General features: G+C 42.4%; 2 protein-coding genes across 3 annotated transcripts in view; both read left to right on the top strand.

Moving 5' to 3' along the window:
* The first annotated feature begins 8,688 nt into the window (after window positions 1-8,688).
* Window positions 8,689-15,125, top strand: sall4 (spalt-like transcription factor 4). The gene is made up of 4 exons (XM_089006901.1): window positions 8,689-8,865; window positions 10,561-12,957; window positions 13,037-13,320; window positions 13,392-15,125. Exons 1-4 carry the CDS (start codon window positions 8,799-8,801, stop codon window positions 13,833-13,835), a joined length of 3,192 nt encoding a protein of 1,063 aa, XP_088863027.1. The 5' UTR covers window positions 8,689-8,798; the 3' UTR covers window positions 13,836-15,125.
* Window positions 15,126-16,787: 1,662 nt separating this feature from the next.
* Window positions 16,788-21,650, top strand: part of atp9a (ATPase phospholipid transporting 9A) — a 31,547-nt gene continuing 26,684 nt past the window's right edge. The window contains exons 1-2 of one of the 2 annotated variants that reach the window (XM_089014948.1): window positions 16,788-16,955; window positions 18,859-19,003. In XM_089014948.1, the coding sequence (XP_088871074.1) occupies window positions 16,888-16,955; window positions 18,859-19,003 (213 nt within the window). In that variant the 5' untranslated portion in view covers window positions 16,788-16,887. The remainder of the gene's footprint in view (window positions 16,956-18,858; window positions 19,004-21,650) is intronic. The other variant, XM_089014958.1, reaches the window with a different exon arrangement.

Below are 21,650 nucleotides of genomic sequence, written 5' to 3'. Positions count from 1 at the left end.
CTACTACAAGGCTCTCAGTTAACGGTGCGAGACAAATAAGCTGTCATCTTATCTCTAAGGACTCCGATCTGGCTTAAAGACACATACTACGTTCATACTTCTTGTTTTAACAGCAGTATTTTGCCCGTGCAAATGATTCAGCTCAGCTGCATACCCCTAAATCAGTACATAAGAGTAAGTTTTTCTGTGGGTGTGCAGCGGCAGCCGTACGCGCCGGCGTTCACTCTACCCAAAATAACTCAAAAAGGTAGAAAGCTAGCTAGCTAGCTAATAGAATGCTAAATAGCTAGCTAACTAGATAGCTATATGGTTCCTGACTCAAATAGCTAGCTAGCTATAATACAATCACGATGACACGAAAGATAAAATTAGCATATTATATTGACAGCTATAATTTAGCAATAAATTGTCACTATGGTAACACATTGGTCAGATAACATTAGAACAACAATAAAACTAATAATTAAAATGTTTGCACCAAACTCCTGCAACATTAGTATTATGTGTGCACCATAGAATCAGAATCAGAATCAGAATCAGAATACCTTTATTCGTCCCGCAATGGGGAAATTTGCAGTCCACAGCAGCAATTGAAGAGGGATGGGGTTGGGGTGGGAGTGAAAGGATAGAAAACAAGATATTCTAAGCATAACAAAATAAAATAAAAATATGCATAGGATAATCCATTTAAAATAATGCTACGGCAATATTAGCATTATATAAGCATAGTGTTTGAACAATTTTAGCACTGCACTAACAAAATATGAGGACATTCCATATAGAAAGCATACGTTTGCAGACTACGTGCATGAACCTATGTGAATTAACCCTTTCAGGGACAGCTGCTACTTCAGTCCACAAGTTACAGGTTGTCATTGTGGGTACATGAAAGGGTTAAAGTGATGAAATTGTGTTCGGAGTGTCATATTTGTTTGTGTTACTTGAGTTTCGGATAAAAAAAAACTCAATGAATCCATTTGACAATCTTTCAAATCAAGCAAATAAGCAGTTTTCATCATGAACGTATTCAACATTTGGACTGTTAAAAAAACAGACTTCAGATGCTGTGTAAGAAAGGCAGTTCCTTTTTCCCCCATATTTCAAAAAAACGCATATGCAGTTACAGGAAATGTAATTGTGCATGTAAAAACACATTTTTAAGCAAACGGCATTTGTTCTTCGGCTGTAGTTTTGCCACCAGTGACGTAGTGAAATGAAATGGAAGTTGAACCAATTGAAGAATGGTACAAGTCATTTTGACAATCATTATCGTGTCATATCAATACTCAATCATCTTTGATGCTAAATAGTTGACGTAAATGCAAATATCATTCATCGCTCAAATATTTCATATATTTTTGTACCTTGAGCTTTTTGCTCGGACTTCTGTGAGATGCAAAATATTCATTTTGAGTTTTTGAGTGCGTGCTCATTAGTGGGGGCACGTCGGTCATTCTGGCATTATTTCAGGTCGACCTACTTTGGTGGCGGAGGTGGCAGCCAATTGTCATCAAGAACGTACAATACAACACAATACAATACATATTGATACTACATCACACGAAAGCAAAAAACAACAACAAATGATGAAAAAAAACAACACACACTGTGATGATTGATCAAATAAAAACAATATAGGAAAATGGGATTTCCGTCCATGTGACGGAAAGGAATACAACACCCTGTTTTGTGGATGTTTCTGCTGCGTCTGGATGTGACGTAATAATTATGCTCTCGATTCCAACTGGCTGTCGTCGTCGCCGCCAGAAAAAAAATGAGGGTTCCCACCAACATCAGTCACTGCTAACTATGTAGCTGTTACCTTATTTTCGTTCTGGAATAGTGATTGTTTGTTTCTCATACTCGTTTTATATTCACAGCTGGTTGCTCTTTGACCCAACACTGTTAAACTTCAGTGAAAAGTCAACGTTTGACTTAAGCACTTAGTCTGATGTTTTCCGACTTAGCGTTTCACATTAGCAATCAACATTAGCGTCTTCTCAGCATCTTCTCATGTTCTCTCTTGTTCGATGTCATATTCTTTGCCTTGATGATTGTACGTGTGAGAAGTATATCTTACTCTCCGTATTTGGCTCACCAATTGTCTGGCTTTGGCCCCGTAATTGCTTATCACCAATCGTGAAGCACTGTGATATCATTTTAAGATGACAGCAAATCACAAAATGGCCACCCCCTAATGGATAAATAAGAACAGGTGGAATATTGATGTTTCATTCATATTCCACAAAAACACGTGTAAGTTATAGTGGGAGTGCACGGACAATGTCGATAAGCACTATAAATATATTTGAAACAGCAAAACTAGCAATAGCTTTTTGCCACAAGTCCTGAATACATAAATACATTTATTTGTTGGGCTTTATTTATTGACTGTTTGCATGTGGCAGTCATGTGAAACGTAAGAGAGTTTTCAAAGGGGACATGTGCACAAACATCCAACAGCTACCCCCACAGCCTCTCGCTTGCATTCTCGGCAACGAACAAAAGCTTTTGAAAAGGAGGAAAATAGCTTTGGATGGTCAATTGCCACCTCAAAAGAAAGAAAACAAAGTGCCAATGAGCTGTGCGCACAATTACTAATACTGTCTCATCCAAACTTGTCCAAATTGATGACGTGTACCAGGATTTAAACATTTTGTAAATGAAAATTTGCAATCTTTGTGGATTTTATTTCCACCGAACGCTACACGAATACACATTCGGGACTTTTTTTTAACTTAAATTGTCATCTTTAATGACTTCTCACATCAACGTGAAGGTGTGCATCCTTTCATCTTTTACGCTCTTCAAAGAAAAAAAAAAAACATGACCTCCCCAACTGGATGGCTGCCATTGTTGTTGTTGTTGTTTTTTTTGACAATGTTGCTCTCCAGTCTTTTCATCATAGCCAGTGCGAATTGACCATTGTAGGATGTCTGACCTTGTCAAGGTCTCTGGAAAGAGCTTGTTTTTCCGATGGTTTTTTTCCTCCTATTTCATGTTATAACAAAATGGCTCCTATTTGTGTCAGGTGAAGATCCAAGAGTCTTTCTCATCCTTGCTTGATACCTCTGCAAATTTCTCATCCCCATCGCTGTAGTTGTTGTTGAGTAAAGTCGATTTCCTTGAAACTATAATAAGGAAGCATGGAGCATTGTTTCAAGAAGAATCCATGATATTTTGGTGAGAAACTGGATGAGCAGGAATTTACTTGAAGCAACCAGATGGACCAACAAACTCTTGTTGACAGTCCTGCCTGGGCGGGCGGAGTTCTGCATGTCGGAATGACATTCTATGACAACATTGCTAAAACAACACATCCAATAGTGGACTACCAATTTTGCCCCAAGGCAGGAGGAGTGGGGCTGGCTGGAAAAACTTTTGTGCTAAAGGGCCACTTTTGGCCAGGGAGGGGCGGGGGGGCATTTTGATTTTAAATACCTATGTGTTTATGTTATGTCATACTGTATTTATTATATTTAAAAATCATGTCTTACTTTGTTAAATTAAGTGATTATTTTAATTCTGATCCAACCATTTAATTGTATTAGTTATAATTAATGTCATCATACTTCATTCACCCAATATTTGCTCAAATTAGGGCTGCATGATTTATGAAAATGATTGAACTTTTATTTGATTAACTTGTCTCAAATTAAACTTCAGTGCAATATTTATTATCAAAACGCTTGTCTAGGTCACGTGATACATATCGCTAAAATTAGCCCACCGTAAGCTAGCAAAATGAGTAAAAAAAACAATCCGCCGGTCCGTGAAAATATTGTCTGACATTAAACCGGTCCGTGGCGCAAAAAAGGTTGGGGACCGCTGATCGAGAGTAACATTAATTAACCAAACAAAGAATTGCAGGATGATGTCATACCGTCAAAAGGTTAAAAGTTATCACTCCAATATTGCACTGCCACTTAAATATGAGGTACTGCATGTAATAAAAATGTTTTTAATCCCAAAATGTATTGCTTTAATTTAAATCCTTAAAACATCTTCGGAACGCAATACATAGCTGAATGAATGCAATAAATACACTTGATCATGTATACATATTTGTGTCCCCCAGGCCTCGTTAGGCCACCCGTGCTCCAAGGTGATCGATCAAGGTGATCTGTGAAATGTAAATTTCTCCACTGTGAGACTAATAAAGGCATATCCAATCCAATCCAATCAATTCCAGGACGGTTGTCGACCTCTGATTTGTAGAACTTTTCAAGGCTTTGGAAATAATGGAAAGGGATTTAATCTGTGACGCGGTCAAGCTCTTATCATCATGAAACCTTTCTTGAGTCTTTTAGGAAACATTAGAATGTTCTTCAGATTAAAATGAAGTTAAACATTGTAAATATCAGTCTACATGAAGGAAGGGTATGTTATCTCATGCCACAGTGTCCAAGAACGCCAAGAATGCTCCAGTCATACGCAAATTGCTGCTTCCTTTTCCTCACAGAGATGTCACATGATATACTATGTGAGATTGCCACATTTAAAAATAATGAGAGGAGACGCTTTGTTTGGGGGTGAATGGAGTCGACTGTGTTCACACTCACAACGGCGCAAACCAAGGACTTGCAGTGTCAAGAACTTTGGGATTCGATTCAATTTACATTCTGGAGGATATGATAGCATGCAGAGAACTTAGCGGGACTGTATTTGCGCAAAAAAATGAAAGTTGCATCTCACAGTGAAAGTGTAAAGCACAAATGAACTAAATGTTCTTTTTTGAACTGGGAGGGGGGCCCAATAGTCCAGTGGTGAGCGCATCCACCTCACGATGCAAAGGTACCGGGTTAGATTCTGGCTGCGGCCTTCCTTGGGCGAGTTTACATGTTCTTCCCGTGCCCGCGTGGGGTTTCTCCGGGTACTCCGGTTTCATCCCGGATTCCAAAAACGTGCATGGCAGGCTGATTGAACACTTGTCCGTGGGTGTGAGTGTGAGCGCGGATGGTTGTTCGTCTCTGTGAGCCCTGGGATTGGCTGGCAAACGGTTCAGGGTGTCCCCCACCTACTGCCTGAAGACGGCTGGGATAGGCTCCACCACCACCACCACCCTGCGACTCTTGTGATGAGAATGAATGAATGAATGAATGAATGAATGAATGAATGAATCAATCAATCAATGAAAATTTGATGGAGGTCAAAAGGTGTTGAACCAGAAAAACAAACACTTGATCACTCCCAAAACAGAGAGGGATATGTGGGTAAAAATTTACGACAAACATAAACTAAACGATAACATTTGCAGGTGACCTTCACGTCACCTTTTGAGTACATCTGACCAAAAAAAAAAGTACTTTTCAGCGATTTAGGAGTAAGCTCCATTTTCTGAGGCTTAAAATAATCGTACAGTTGACATAGTTGTAAATATATCTGTAATTAAGAGTGCGCATTTTAGTATGCTCAATATTTCACAAGGACATTTTGTCGCTGCGGACATTAAGTATTCCCTATAGGTGGTGGAGGAGGGCGTGCTTGTATTTGCACACACAGTCGCAGAAGAAGAAACAAAACAGCGTATTCAAGTATACGTACTTTCTTATTGGGGGCCATAAAGCGTCTAGACAACACTCCCTTCTTTTCCACCTTCAGTCGAGACCCTCAAAGAGCATTTGGTCATCCAAAGGCTTTGCTCCACTCTTTGTCTGCGGGGGCTATTATGTAACACAAGGTAGAAGACTCACATTAAATTCATACTTTGTTCAAGGTCATTTCTGTAGGAGGTTTTTTTTCTTCTTCCAAGAAGACATCGGAACTTTAAAGACTCACAAGAAATCGAGGGATTGAGATGAAAATTGCTCACTCTTTACCATAGTCTGACAGAAACCAAAGGAATCTTTTCGTGCACATTTAAACATAGTATTTTATTGAAAAATAATAAGAATCCATTTCATTTATAAGCGCCTTTCAAAACTCTCAAGAACACTTTACAGTCACAGGATATTTTTTTCTGCGGGTGAGAAGCGGCAGCCACACGCGCCAGCGTTCACTCAACCCGGAAGTAACTCAAATAGACAGAAAACTAGCAAGCTAGCTAATAGATACAGTAATAATAGATAGAAGACCAACTCCGAGGTAATAGCTAGCCAGCCAGATAGCTTTATAGCTAATCGATAGCTAGCTAGATAGCCGGCCGGGGAGCGAGATAAAGTAGCAAATAGAGAGCAAATAGCTAGCTAGCAAGATAGCCAGCTAGATAGCTGGATAGCTAGATTAAAAAAATCAAGAAATATTCATGTTGTAATGGTGTCATATTCTGCTTATGGTGGACTTAAAAAAAATGTTAAATTTGTGTCAAATGTTGGTTGAAATGCAGGTCAAATCTGGTTAGAATGCTAGCAAATACATGTAGCTAGCAAATGATATGGACTGTTATCAGTTTTGACGCTCTATCAGCACATTTCTGTGGGAGCAACGGCAACAAAGTATAATTTGACATTTTATAAAGTGTTATCGACGTACTAACGTCCTGAGGACTCCTCAGCCCTCTTCTATAGGCCGTCTTAAAACAATGGCCTTGGCCAAAAGTTCCCACGTAACGCCTTTGATCTCAGCTGACCCCTCAAATGTCTGCGCGGCAGAGTTTGGACCCGGCTTGGAATGTCACTGGTATGCCCAAAATAAATTCCCGTCTGTGCGCATGGGCTGACTGGGAGAACATCAAGGCAAAAAAAAAAGTTCAATTCAATTGCAGAGAACAAGTCATTGTGTGATATATTAGATGGCCAGTGTTCTTTTGTTCTTCCCCTTTGGGGATTATTAGTCAATTCCATTGTTGACTATTCAATTGATTGTTTGGCTGCTGCGGTGATTGTGATGCACCACGCACAAGATGTGGATAACATTGGAAGAACAGCGTGTGTTTTTGAGGAGCTCGCAACCAATTCTTTGATTCTCTCCAGTTTTGTTCTTCGTCTTTGGCTGGATCGTCGTCTGTGCCCGCAAGGTGAATCCTTATGACATGCAGGATTTCAATTATTGAACTATTGTGTTTTTACGGTCCTACTTTTTGGTTTCTGACATACTCTGTCGGTGTAGATTTATGGTAGAGTGCATCCTTCTGCCAAGGGCAAAGTATTAAGGAATCCAAAAATTCATGTGATTTCATATTTCTGTTTGAACAAAGAGGTTTACTGTGTTAACATGGCTTCTGTACGAGTCATATGCTTTTGGCATTACATCAAACGCATTTGAAGAGAATTTTATATACGCTACATGCGTTTTCACAGTCTATTTTGAAGCAAAAATGCTCTGCCTTGTTCCTAACACGTATACAAGCGGGTTGCGTCCTCGCAACAATTGGAGAATGCAGTCCTCGTGTGACAACTACTTTATTTGTTTATTTAAGGATCCCCCATCAGTGTCTTCCTAGGATCTAATCACAAATGAATAAACATAGAAATAGTAAATAAACAAGCAAATAAATACTTACATAGGTTAAAATAAAACAATATAAACAAGTGGTACATTGACTATGCACAGACAGTTACTGTAATCATCAAGCGTAAGTCAAGTTATGTCCAGTTCAGCAGCTGTAAAAAAAACATAAGTAGAAGTTTTAAACAAACATTCCAACTCGAGCTGCAATAATTTGGCAAAATGCACCATTTGTCACTGATTTTTTTTAAATTTCAAGTTAGCGTAGCGGCTCATTGACATCATTTGTGATAGTAATGGTATGTGGCCTTTGGGCCATACTTTGTCACATTGTCTGTAAAGTGTAGTTAGCTATCAGACTCAGAAAACCTTTATTTGTCCCACAATGGGGGAAATTTGCAGTCCGCAGCAGCTATTTGAAAGGGGACGGGGAGTGAATGGATAATAAACAAGATATTGTAAGCATAGCAAAATAAAAATGTCAACTGTATACTGTAAATGTGCAAAACCGTTTCATAAAAAATGTACATAGTGCAAGTATCAAGAAAGGCATATTGATAGATGTAGCTGTATCGGGAATATGAATTACATTTGTGTTAATTTTTTACAGTACATTACAAATATAGGGGCAAAAATAGCATATAAAATGTTTTGTTTTTACTTTAAAACAAATCTGTATTTTGTAGTTGTTTTGTTTTACCATTTTGCACAATGTGTTAAAATGTTAACATTGGCCTTTTGAGTTAAACAGCTTCTTCCCCCAAGTCATTAACCCTTTGAACAGTAGCCCAAATAGAACTGTATAGTGCCTCCATTTGTCTTATGATGATACTAGTGCAGCGTGTTCTACGGGAAACAAATTCCTTGTGTCTTCTACATACTTACTACGGCAATAAAGATGATTCTGATTCTGATGACCCCTCATTGCCATTACGCAATAATAAAACGTGCAATGAATGCGATGGTGGTTTCTTTGTGCGGCAGAGGGGTGTTGCGGGTGCTTTATTTGTAATTTCACGGCCTACTGTACGTGTCTGGATTGGAGTTGGTCGGATGCAGGCAGGAGCCGGCTCGGCCAATGAGCTGTGCGTCCTGAAGCCGGCCTCCGCGCTGCAAGGCCGGCCACTGGCAGGGCTTCTCCCGCCCCCTTCGTCCATGAGGTAGCGGCCTCGCTCATTTGAATAATGTGCCACAACTTGGACCGGAGCCAATCAGCTGTCGGAGCACAGCGATAGCTCGCAATGCATTATTGATAATCATAATTACGTTGACGTGCGCATTTGAGGAGGTAGGAGCGTGGTGGTTGTGGTTGTGGCGGTGGCGAGGGCTAAGCATTTTTTAAGGCCAAAAGAATTTGTTGAAGAAGAGGAGCATAATCGTGCCGAACTCTTTTTGGCCCAGATGCTTGCAGCATGTCGAGGCGCAAGCAAGCCAAACCGCAGCACATCAACTCGGACGAGCCCGGCTCCGCACAAAACGGTGAGTTTGACTTCGAATTAATTGTTGTTTTCATGGTCCCCCTTGGACACGTTTGACGGTACGGCTCGGGAGCTTGAGACGCAATTCGAAAGTTGACAAAGGTTACTCAGGTGTGGGTCGCAACATCAATCGAACGTATATTGAAACTACTCCAACTTATTTCATTCAAATACCTGTTGGTTTTTACCCCTTTATTTCCTCTCTTCTGGTCGCCGGTGTGAAAGAAAACATTTTACACTTGCAACCCGCTTCATTCGTAAAACAAGTACAATTTTGTTTCATTTGATTTTTGTCGCGTCGTCGTGTCGAATCTACTCATGCGAATATTAAGTTGCGTTTACATTTTCATTTGATGTATTTAATGTGACCAATTAAAACTGCACTTTTAAAAATTCACAATATTTTGTAAACGTTACAAGGTTGAAACAAATGTAACTACACCGTCAAAAGTATGAAATGGGACTCCGGGAAAGCTGACCCAAAGGCAATAAATCCCCCAGTTTAATGCATGACTGTTTCCTTTGGTACGTATGGGGGGGGGGGGGGGGGGGGGCAGCGACCCTTTTAGTGGAGCCTGTTGGGTGGGAAGGGGGTGGTGGGGTCTCTCTCTCTCTCTCTCTCTCTCTCTCTCTCTCTCTCTCTCTCTCTCTCTCTCTCTCTCTCTCTCTCTCTCTCTCTCTCTCTCTCTCTCTCTCTCTCTCTCTCTCTCTCTCTCTCTCTCTCTCTACCCCCCACCCCCCAATAGAATAGAGTTCAACCTTTTCTGTGAATGCAAAACTTGCAAAAGCTTTATTGGGAGCGCGGTTGTAATAATCAATCAAAACGTAAAAGAATGGCGTTTGGAGTCGGATAAGTGATAATCTGCCGTCACAGTTTTGCTACTGCAGCCGAGGGGGTAGGTGAGCTCTCGTGTCGTTTGTGCGCAAATGTGGGCAGTTTCCCCCTCGGATAAGTATTGTAATGCAGTGTGTTGTGTGTGTTTGTGTTTGTGTGTTGTGTGTTGTGTTGTGACACCGTTCCAGTACCTCCTGGTGAGCAATTATCAAGTCCAACAGTTTCTTTGAGCAAATGCAAACAGGTGGTCTGCCCCCTGTCTCCAGTCCACAAGGCATTAGCATTAACAGTATATGCAGTTGTTTTTAAATGGAGATACGTAAATCGAAATGTGCATTTGTGGGTGCTCGGGCAATTCATGCTGATCGCGTTGTTTTATTTTTATTTAGTGTTTTTTTTTGTGAGCTGAGTTACCTGAAAGTGTAATGGTACTTTTTCCCCAGCCGATGTCCCCAGCACACTTCTGTAAACTTCTCGGATTCGACATGATGGCCGCATAAATTATTTTAAATAGCAATGCATCCTGGTGCCCTTTTACGTTGTTGAAATTGGCGTTAATAGTAGTTGGTTGCCCCCTGCTGGCCTCGTGGACAAAAGGTTAATTCAAAGTTGTGCAAGTACCAACAAAACCGAGGAAGCTGGCCCTTTTACACTGTCGCATCTGTTTGATTTCCATACTTTTTGAAAATTGTGACAGTAATATATGAAAATGGCGCATTGATTATGATATGGAGGGAATTGTACACCCTACAATGTTTAAAAAGAAAAAAAAAATCACTTGTCGATTCCCACATTGTCATCTGTTTGTTTGTCATATGTTTACCTGTCATTTAAAGGTGTCTATCTTTCAACCCCCGACAGGCCTTCTACAAGATGATCCAGCCCAGGAGACCGAGGCAGAAGTGAAAAGGTTCCGAATGGACCAGACTCAGATCTGCAAAAAGTGCTGTGGCGAATTCTTTGATGAAGCAGAATTTTTGGAGCATGAAAAGAAGTGTACCAAAAGCCAGCAAGTGGTCATAATGAGAGACGGTGAGTGCAATGAGGTGACAGAGGAATATTCACAAGCGTTTCCCGACGGAGCAGGCAGCGAGCATGACGATAGCCGCTCCAGCAGCCATTCGGTAACGGCTGCCAATGCTGACCAAATGGGAAAAAATGAGGATGAGTCCAACGCGCACACGGAGGAGCAAGAGCGAGAAGATGTAGCTGCCAGTCCCGAGACACACTTCCCACCCTCCCCCGAGATGCATGATCCAAACACTTTTGAAGCAATCGCTAGTGACGCTCAACTTTGCGCCCCCCGAACCGCTTCCAATACAACAGCTTTGTGGTCGCAGGACGCCCTGCAGGTCATCCCCCTGATCTTGGAACAGTTGGTGTGCCTCCAGCAGCAGCAGCTCCAGCAAATCCAGATCACAGAACAGATCAGAATCCAAGTGGCCATGATGACCCCGCAGGCTCTCCGGTCATCGGCGGGCGCCGCCACGGATCCCCTGAAAGCCCTGGGCGCGCATCTCTCCCAACAGCTGTCCGCTGCGGCGGCTTTGATCGGGAAAAGGACCGGTAGTCAGAACCTGTCAGCGGAGGCGGTCAACCCAGCTAAACCGTCCCTAGCCGCGAGCATCCCGACCTCCGTGCCTGCGGGACTGAGTGCGATGACCTCTAAAATGGGCGTTCCGGATCCGGCGGGCCGTTTACCAGCGCCGCTTCCGGAGTCACCGGGCGTTGTGGCTTTCCCGGGCGCCTTCGCTGCCGTCCAAGCAGGGATGGATTTGAAGAAAGCCAAGGGAAAACTGTTGACTCTTCCGGTGGAGTCGAAGAACGGAGACTCGTTCTACAAGCACAAGTGCAAGTACTGCGGAAAGAGCTTTGGCAATGACAGCGCCCTGCAGATTCACCTGCGTTCGCACACCGGCGAGAGGCCCTTCAAATGCAACATCTGCGGAAACCGCTTCACAACCAAAGGCAACCTGAAAGTGCATTTTCAACGGCACAAAGAGAAGTATCCCAACATCAGCATGAACCCTCATCCCGTGCCCGAACACCTTGACAACATTCCCACCGCCAGCGGTATTCCTTTTGGCATGTCTGTGCCCGCGGAGGAGTCAAACGAAATGAAGCCGGTCCTGGCTCATCCCGCCGCCGGCTTCCATTCGTCATCCCTCTCCGGATTCAAGACCTTTGATGGCTTTAGCGGCGGAGAGCCGTTTTCCCGGAGACCCTCGCCGTCGGCAAGTGACGGCTCCCCGTCCGTTTGCTCGAGTGTCTTCGGCAAAGAGGATCACACCCAGAAGGATCCGAAGGAGCTCCTGGGAACGCTGCATCACATCAACGCTAGCAACGTCCCGCCCGGAGAACAAAGCTCCGGCACCGCCAAGCTTCAGCAGATGGTGGACGGACTGGAGAAGAAGACAAACGATCCCAACGAATGCGTCATCTGCCACAGAATTCTGAGCTGCCAGAGCTCGCTGAAGATGCATTACCGTACGCACACCGGGGAGAGGCCGTACAAGTGTAAGATCTGCGGCCGCGCTTTCTCCACCAAAGGCAACCTGAAGGCCCATTACGGGGTGCACAGGGCCAACGCCCCTCTGAAAATGCAGCACTCCTGTCCCATCTGCCAGAAGAAGTTTACCAACGCCGTGGTGCTGCAGCAGCACATTCGCATGCACATGGGCGGCCAAATCCCCAACACCCCGGTGCCGGACCACCGCTTTGAAGCAAACGGGTCCTCTGCGCCCGAAGACAAATCTGTGGACCTCAATGGCTTTGAAGGAAACACGGAAGCTCAAGAACCCGAGGGGAGCTCCCAGAAGCCGACTGAGAATTCGGACGCTCTCCCCGCGGCCGCAGATGAGCAGAAGCAAGCCGGCCCCGCTATGTTTTCCAGCCTCGATGTCTTGAAGAATCTCACTTCCGCTCTGGCGCTAAAACGACAGGGCAGCACCCCGTCCGAGGGCGAGGGGACCCCCAAAGAATCGGCGTCCGCTCCCAGAGAGCAGGAGTACCGGAACGGGCGCAGCCCGGCCATTTCTGAGTCTGCCGCGTCATTTCATTCCGTGTCTCCTCTCGACAACACCGGTAGCCTCAAGTCTCCGGAATCCGCCGCCGAAGAGTTTGTTCGCAATGGCTACAAAGCGGACCTTGAAGGCGCAACCCGAGATGGGACTGAATCAAACGGAGCCCTTGACCTCACGGCTTCAAGTAGCTTCACCCCAAAAGCCATCAAAGAAGAATTCCCAACCGGAGAATACGGTGAGTCCGTCCGTCCGTCTGCAAAACGCGTTGCTTGTTTTCATTTGGAAGGGAGCTTATTGCCTTTTTGTATCAGCAGCTGCAAGTAATATGCCTTTGGTGAGGATGCCTTCCAGTCTGGACATGAAGATTCCTCAAGAGAACCCGTTGGGCTGCCACGGTTTGTTCACCTCGGGGACCGCCTTACCCTCGCCAGTCTCGGCGGCACCGCGTCGCTCCTCCAAACAGCATGTTTGTAACGCCTGCGGGAAGAACTTCTCCTCGGCCAGCGCCTTGCAGATCCACGAGCGCACTCACACGGGCGAGAAGCCGTTTGCCTGCAACATCTGCGGCCGGGCCTTCACCACCAAAGGAAATCTAAAGGTGCGTTGCGTGCTAATACCGCCGACTTAGAAATGCCAGACGGTACGATATTGGTTATGTGTTGTCTTCAGGTACATATCGGCACCCACATGTGGAACAACTCCTCAAGACGTGGTCAGCGTCTCTCCCTGGATAATCCCATGGCTCTGATGGCAATGAGCTCCGAGCCAAAGATCTTACCGGAAATGTTGCAAGCCCCCAAAGAACTGGCTGCCGCTGCTCCTCCCATGAACTTTGACCCTTCAATGTGGAACCAGTACACGACGGCCTTTAGTGGCGGTCTGACCATGAAGGCCAACGAGATCTCCGTCATTCAGGGGGGAGGCGTCCCCCTCCCCGGGAGCCCTGCTGGCAGCGCCCCGCTGATCGGATCCACCGGAGGGCTCGTGAAGATGGACGCGTCCCACTCTGGCTTGCCGGCCTCCATGGCGGAAATGGAGAAAAACGCTTCTGACAGTGTACCAAAATCCCAGTTTCCCCATTTCATGGAGGAGGGCAAAATTGCAGTCAACTAATCAACCCGAATGTCTTCTCACAAATGAGGTACAATCATGGAATTCAGCATCGGTCTTTTCTCGGCCATCTTGTCACATCACTCGTTCAATCGATTCTTTAGCATCGCGCCGTAGTTGGCTTCGTGTAACTACTGTAGTTGTATTTTATATCAACATATACGGGTATGTTTTTGTCCTGTGACTTTCTTTCCGTCTATCCAAAAGTTTGAATGTAGAACTTGACTTGAAATTCTTCTTTATATTCCACATGAGTTGTTTGTTTTTTTTTCTCTCTACTTTTTGAAGGATTTGGACTTGAAATGTTTGACTTACAAGGTCAGTGTCTCAGCGCTCATAACTTTGGCATATTCAACCAGCGTTTCGATCCTAAATTACTACTTTCCCCTCCTATTGCGTGCCATTGATTTTATGCCATTTTTGTAGTGTAGTTTTTCACATTGAAAGTGGGCTTTGGACAGGTTACTTGGGTGTCCTGCCTGTTGCATTTGTGTTTCTTTTGAATGATGTCCATAAGTAATGACCGTGACTAATGGTTCTCCTTGCCAAGTGCCCAACTTGAATTGCGTGTGCTGCTATTGTCTTTCGATGCACCGAAGGGTTAATTTAAAGGCTTTGGTAGAAGTATGATTTGTACCATGTAGCGTTGCTCGTGTATCAAGATTTACACCCAGAACTCGCTGTGCGGCCTTTGTGTTTTCTTGTAAGGCAGTGTCACATTTAGTTGGCTGTGCTCTAAATGCAGAATATTGTCCAGCCTGCACTTTATTTGAGGTTAATACGGTCACATTTATTGTCGCATCTCAGTCTTACCGTGTAATGCTGTCTTGGCGGGACAAAAGGCAAAACTACAATTTTGTCCCAGAGGTCTGCTGCCAGTGCTCTGATTGAATGGGCTTCAAATTGTAGCATTTTAATTTATTTATCGTACGCAAGGCTTGAATTTTGGGGGAAAGGTTCTACCTCATTTAGATTTTAGTTCTCCACACCTCCCTTTCTCAGTTAACTGTACATTTGTCCCCGAATACATTCTTGAGTGCATATATTTTATTTTCTACTCTAAATCTGCTGCGTTGAACTCCAATGAATGTATCACAGGACACTTTACACGAGTCAGAATGGTCAGAGTTCATTTGAAGGCCCCTGCTGTACATTCCTTAGTAATTATGCATTTGCCAAGTTGTGCCTTTTTTGTAAGTGAACCGTGTCAAAACTGCTTTTCAAAGTCGTCTCGACAATTCAATGTTGAGCCAGTGTGGCTTGTTTACAGTGTACGTTGTTTTGTTTTCTCCAAATGTCTCCTTCAACTCTTTGCTGGTTTTGAAAAATAAAGTCTTCACTTTTTTCAGAGCTGCATCGTCATGAATTCGTTAATATTTACAAGCAGGGTTACACAGACACCAATTGTTACGATTTGTAAACTTCGTTTTTAAAGTTCATACATAGCTATTCCGTTCCATTAACACTTCTGTTTTCATGTTTATGCCGCACATCAAAAATAATCTCTGTCCAACTCTAGGGAAATAGAGTGTATCACAAATTTGTCATTCAGCTATTTACAGTGCGCCAAAATGGCGGTCGGCACTAGTTCATATATTAACGAGAGTGGAACACGCTTTACCTCTCTCACCACAGCCAATCTTCCATCATTACACAAATGTCAGATTTAATTTCTGAACATATCTTCGGTTAGAGTTTGTTAGCTTGGAGTCAAATTTGGCAATGCATCGTTTTGGGAGAAAACACATTTTAATACAATTCATTGAAGAAAAACGACCCGGTCCGATTCCTGAAGGAGCACCGGGTGTTGCTCGTAACTGAGCAAGCTGGAAAATACTTTGCATTTCCGTCACATTGATCAGTGCACACGGAAGGGGATACAAAGTAACACCGGGATGTAATCAATGACCGCGTTCAAAACTGAGCATTTCTGTCACATTGAGCAAGCTCACGGAAAAGGACACTAAGGTGTACACCAGTAATCAATTAATGCAACTCCATTGCATGTTCCAGAACTCTGCCTTAAGGCAAATGTATGCCCGATGTTGAATACACATCTCTACCACGCACCCCAGTGTGTATTATATACTTGTATTTGGAAAAAAAAATGAGAGAACCTCTCAAGTATGGAAAGACAATTTTTTTTTTTCTTGACCCCGCACATATCAGTCAAGGTAGGCAGCTCTTTCTTGTCCTTGAGGGCCGCCATCCGGGATGTTTGAGATGGTTTGCTCCTCGCACCACATTCAATGATGACCTGATCATGTGAATTGGGAGTGTTGGAGGAGGTAAAATGTAAAACATGCAGGACGGTGGCCCTCCAGGACAAGAGTCGCTCACACCTGATGTACAGCATTACTTAAACGTTTCAAGTTGACCTTCGTGACATCTTGCAGAGTAGCCGAAAATGTCAACATGTGTTCTGACTCAAAAGTGATGTGTGGTGAAAAAATTGTGGACACAGAGAAAACCGTGTAAAGATAGCTGATCATAGGGTCCCATTTTGCTGGTCAGCGGTTGTCAATTCATTTTTTTAAACGAGCCATCTAACTCATTTGTATTCCATGTGAATTGAATGCATTTTTTTAAGAAAACGGCAAATAGTTCCAATAAGTGCCCATTGTGTCGCTCGGTGTGAGTTATAAGAAATAAAAACTTTAAAATGTGCATTATATTTTTCTTACCTCTTTTACAGCCAAGTCAGGTTCACACTTAAATTACCTTGAGATTATGTAAAGTATTGTGTTTTGGTTTGATTTGGGATAAATGCGTGCTAATTTATCAAGATCGAACAACGGGTAGGAAGGACTTCTTCCTTCATCTTTTATGTATTTCAATGTTTGTTGTATATGTTTGATTCGTGTCTATGTATGCATGTAAAAGTTTACCACGAGGGAGCCTCTTTTTTCCTCCCGGGCTTTGTTTTTAGTGTGTACCCAACCGGCTCTGTGTCAGAGACACGGTGCAAAGTGACAGCCCCCGCCCAGAACCGCAGAACCGCTCCAGCCAAAACTGCGTGCCCGCCCCGCGGCGGATTTTGTTCCTTTCTTCCGGAATGACCGACAATATTCCCCTGCAGCCCGTCCGGAGGCCAAAGAGAAACAACAGTAAACACAGACATGGGTAAGGCTAGTTGAAATAACACCGTCATTTTTTTTAGCAGCCCTGTCGTTTTCGCTCTTGCAGCCATCTTCATGAAACACAAAAGGTGGCTTTGTGTTGAAACGTCAATGGGCTGGGAGAATGTCCAACTAGCAAAGGGCTAAACTATTGGTCATAGACGCCTTATTGTTGTCATTAATAAGGAAAAGGAGTGTTATGCCGATATGGGTGTTTAGCAGCTAGCTTTAGCTTTAGCTTAAATCCTTGTTCCGGGGAGTGCGTGCAGCAAGTGCACGAAACGTCAATATTTGTTTGTTCGTACACATGTACCCCCAACCCAAGCAATTGTTATGTCATAAAAATAAAAATATCTCATAAAAATAAGTGATGGTACCTCATGCGCCAGCACGAGGAAGACAACTGACAGATTGTGACATAGATTGATGGGAGGACATCCGATAAATTAAAAAAAGACGATTCAACAGATTTAGTTGGCAATTATAGATGTGTGTTTCCCAAACATTTCGTATTTTTTCATCTACTACTTTTAAAATAGTAATTACTCACATTGATGACTGCAATACGATGGCAGTAAGGAATTAAATCACTTTTCTTTGTTGCTGTGGGAGGCGCTTCACCTATTGGGTTTGTGTTATAATTTTGAAAATACAGTATTTTTATCAATGAAATATTATTATTTGACACTGACTGCAACAGCTTTGTTTCTCCAAAGCCTGCAGCGACGATTTACAGTGTCACGTGATATTTGATTTTTACGCTGCCAACACAACAATTAACATTACTTCTAAATAATTCAGAAGGTTTTCCAAGTGTTTACATTTTTTGACAGACAGTTTAAAATTCGTCAATTTTTATAGGACACCTCAATATTTCTCAAAGATAGATCCGCAATGGATAAATCTTGTGATACTACCTCCCAATTTTCAATGATCTGTGTCCACCTCCAAAGTTGGTTTTACGACATTTTTTTCAAATCACGGTGTACTTAGTTATTAATTAATCATGTGGCCACTGAGTTCATTTGTGTGGAATCTTGGCCTGGCTTCAACTCTAACAGTTGTCACCCATTTTGTGATGAAATCACAGTTTTTTTTCTATTTATGGACATGCACTTGAAAGATCAGTGTGGTTTATGTTTGTGGTCACACATTAACTCAGGATGTGATTGCGAATTCATTAGATGAAAGTCTTAAAACCAAATACATCCACACCCACGCTAGTAGATGTTTAGAAAATATTCATGAAAGTATGATAAAATAAAACAGTTCACTCCTAATCTGTATTAGGAGTTTTTAAGAAGTTAATATCATTTTACAATTTAGTTAGCGGGACCACTCTATTTAATGTTTATGTGTGCATTACATCGGTGTGTGCACAGTGACCAGACTTTGAAGTTTTTGGAGATGCAAACTCTTGTTTTGACTGATTTTGATATATTTTTTGGATTGGATTGGATTGGATTGGATTTGCCTTTATTAGTCTCACAGTGGAGAAATTGGAGAATTGGGAACCATGCGACGCTAGTGACTCAATTCACTATACTTTTGAAGAAAAAAAAATATAATGCTGCCACAGGATCAGCTCACAGGATCATGACATTATTTTCTACAAATGTATATGTACAGTTATTTAGTCTTTTATTTGATTGCAGAATAAGATCATATACTGTATAATGAGTTTATCATTTCTTATACAGACAAAAAAGGACATGCGTGCACAAAAAAAATTGCCATAATGGACGAATGTTTCGTTTATTACCTGTAAAAATTCCGCTCTTTTCAATGTCTTAAATGCATTTTGTGGTGTTTTCAATTTTTAATAGCCCATTTTATTTCTAGCTGTTTATCTTCGGTCAGTTGAATAGTTAACACGAGAATTTTGCGATCACGCCCCTTGGTCTCAGGTGCTGCCCGTGGTCCAAATGTTGTGGCATGTGCGAGTTCCGTCCCCGCACGGTGTGGCTCGGCCATCCAGAAAAGCGGGAGCAGAGGTACCCCCGGAATGTCATTAACAACCAGAAGTACAACTTCTTCACCTTCCTGCCTGGGGTTAGTTTCACTCAAAGGTCACAACTCTATTTCACTTCTCAACAACCACTCATATTTCCTTCCACGTGAATCACAAATCAGACAGATCTTTTTTTTTTTTTTTTCTTGAACAACAAATCAGGTCACCAGGACACCTTGTGTCCGCCCGCTGTCATCAGTTAGTGTCAAATACCGAAAAATGTGAGGAAAGAGAGTGTAAGTAGGGGCATTGGATTCATTTTACAAAACAGGTCCAAATTGAAACTAAAGTCACATATGCAAAATAATACAAGAAGATCTAGAAATGTATTGAATATGTGAATAAAGTGGGACTGTTGTAAATGTAAATAATACTGGCTGGTGTTTTGTTAATTACGGTGACCTATATTGCATGTAAAATAAATAAATTGAATATGAATACTTCAATTACAGTCATTGGATTGGATTGGATTGGATGTACCTTTATTGGTCTCGCAGTTGAGAAAATGACATTTCACAGCTGCAAAGTTATAAAAGGAAGAGGAAAGGAAAGAAAGAATTAGAACAACAAAATACAGGAGCTGCTGGAAAGGCAGCCACTCTCGCGGCGCCATCTTGAAGTAAAAACAAAACACACAAAAAAGAAATTATATCACAAAATAAAGACACAGAGCGTCATTCATTCTTCAGCACTTGCTGTACCCTCTTTGTGACATGAAGCAGTTCTAGATGAAAGCGGAGAGGATCAAAGCGTATCATTTGAATGTATTAGTTTCAAACTGAAGTCCCATCAATTTTCTGAATGCAAATTGACTTATTTTCCATACAAATGCAACGTCAAGCATCAAGGTCCCTGAGGAAGAGCAATCGATCACAGATAAACAGAGGACCTCTTCTGCAATTCAACACCCCCATTTTGAAGCATATGACATGCCCCCCCCACAGAAATGTCAATCTCCTAAGCGGCTCTTAACCTTTCTTCATGCATTTGTGTCTCAAATATTTGGCTATTTGTTAGTTTAGAGCAGAGTGGAGATGAGGATCACCAACTCATTTAAACGACTAAACCTTTTGAGTGAACATAGTGAAAGGTATCGCTTTATGAATTGATGTTGGTGGCCCATGATGGGAAAAAAAAATCATTGGGCCAGAGAGAATTGGTCCGGGATGGTTAATCAATGGGAAAAAAAGCTATGAAAAACTTTGTCAGACAAGCTGAAAATATGTACTGCAATTGTTTTCGTTTTAGCCACAACGTTCTGCGGTGCAAATCTTTACAAAGGTGACCCCCCATTTGTCTGCATGTTTGTTGCACGTCAACTAAAGATGGGGGTTGCTATGCTGTTTTTTTTCTCCTTCGGATGCTCTGTTGTGTTTTGCATCAACATTTGCTTTCTAGATATATTCAGTTGTCTTAGGATCTTCAGTCAGTTGGTGAAAGTTGCTTTAGTTCCTTTGCCAAACAAAAGTCAAGAGCAGGTGTTTTTGGCTATGCAAAATAGCATTTTTTTTCTTTGTTTGTCTTGAAGCATTTGCTCTCTTTGTCTGTATTTTGTACAGACTGACTTGGCCATGCGAGTAATGTCTCACAGTGGTGGCAATGGAACTGAGCGAGGTTGTGACCTGAGCGTTAAATGAAAGTATGATACTGGTGGAAGCTATTGCTCGAGTTCTAGACAGGAAGTGACACATTTTAGTTGTCCGCTCCGGTCAATTCTGCGACTTGCATCCGGGCGAACCCCTGAATGCACTTCTTTTCGGGGGTGTTAAAATCAAACTATCGTTTTCAATGTCAAATTGTCACCATCTTATAATCGAATGGATGCCCCGAGCAATTTAAGGCCTAGTTTTAATGTTCTTAATCATCACCAAATAACGCAAACGTTTTTTAACCCATTTAAAAATATATATCTGTTTCCCTATTATTGTGAGAAATGTTAACACAATCAATGTTATAACTTTGATGAATGAATGATCACATTTCTGACCCACTTCATCCTCACAAAGGTCGTGGGGGGCAAGGTTCTACTGTATTGTACAGTAATCCCTCCTTTATTGCGGTTCATGCGGACCGGGACAATCCATGATAGACGAAAAACCGCAATGTAGTGAACCCTACATGTATGTAACTCTTAACGCAATAAAGTAAACAATCCAATATCAACATACATCTACAGTATAATATTTACAGGTACACTTCTGTAGTTAAGTTAAGTTTCAGAAGGCGTCGAGGGTCCTGGTGAAGGCTCGAATGACCATTTATGACGGGTGAGGAACATTGTAATAGGTAATTGTTGCCATTGCTTTTTTTCTTTTGACGAAAGATTTACAGTATCTGTACGGTTTCCTGAAATCGACAGCTCACCGTCAGGTGCGGCCAAATGAAACCCATGTTTTTGGTTACTGAAGTAATGTTGGGTTTTGTGCATTTACGGTACAGTAATGCCTCAAAATGGATGAATACATTAAAAAATAACAACAGCAAATCTAGTCGATGCTGTATCCTGCTCTCTGTGACCCGCTGTTGTTTTACAATTCTATACTGTAGTGACTTTGGCTGTCATTTGGGGCCCTTTTTTTTTAGGTTCGAAAAAAACCTGCGATGCATCAAGGCACGTAATAATCGAACCGTGAAGTAGCAAGGGAGCAGCAGCTTCTAGAGAGCCAGCTCTCGAAGCCTTTACTGCTG

Source organism: Hippocampus bargibanti, linkage group LG01 (assembly GCF_051943395.1).
Source record: "Hippocampus bargibanti isolate YZ-2025 linkage group LG01, ASM5194339v1, whole genome shotgun sequence".
NCBI lineage: Eukaryota > Metazoa > Chordata > Actinopteri > Syngnathiformes > Syngnathidae > Hippocampus > Hippocampus bargibanti.
This window is presented reverse-complemented; position numbering and strand designations above follow the sequence as displayed.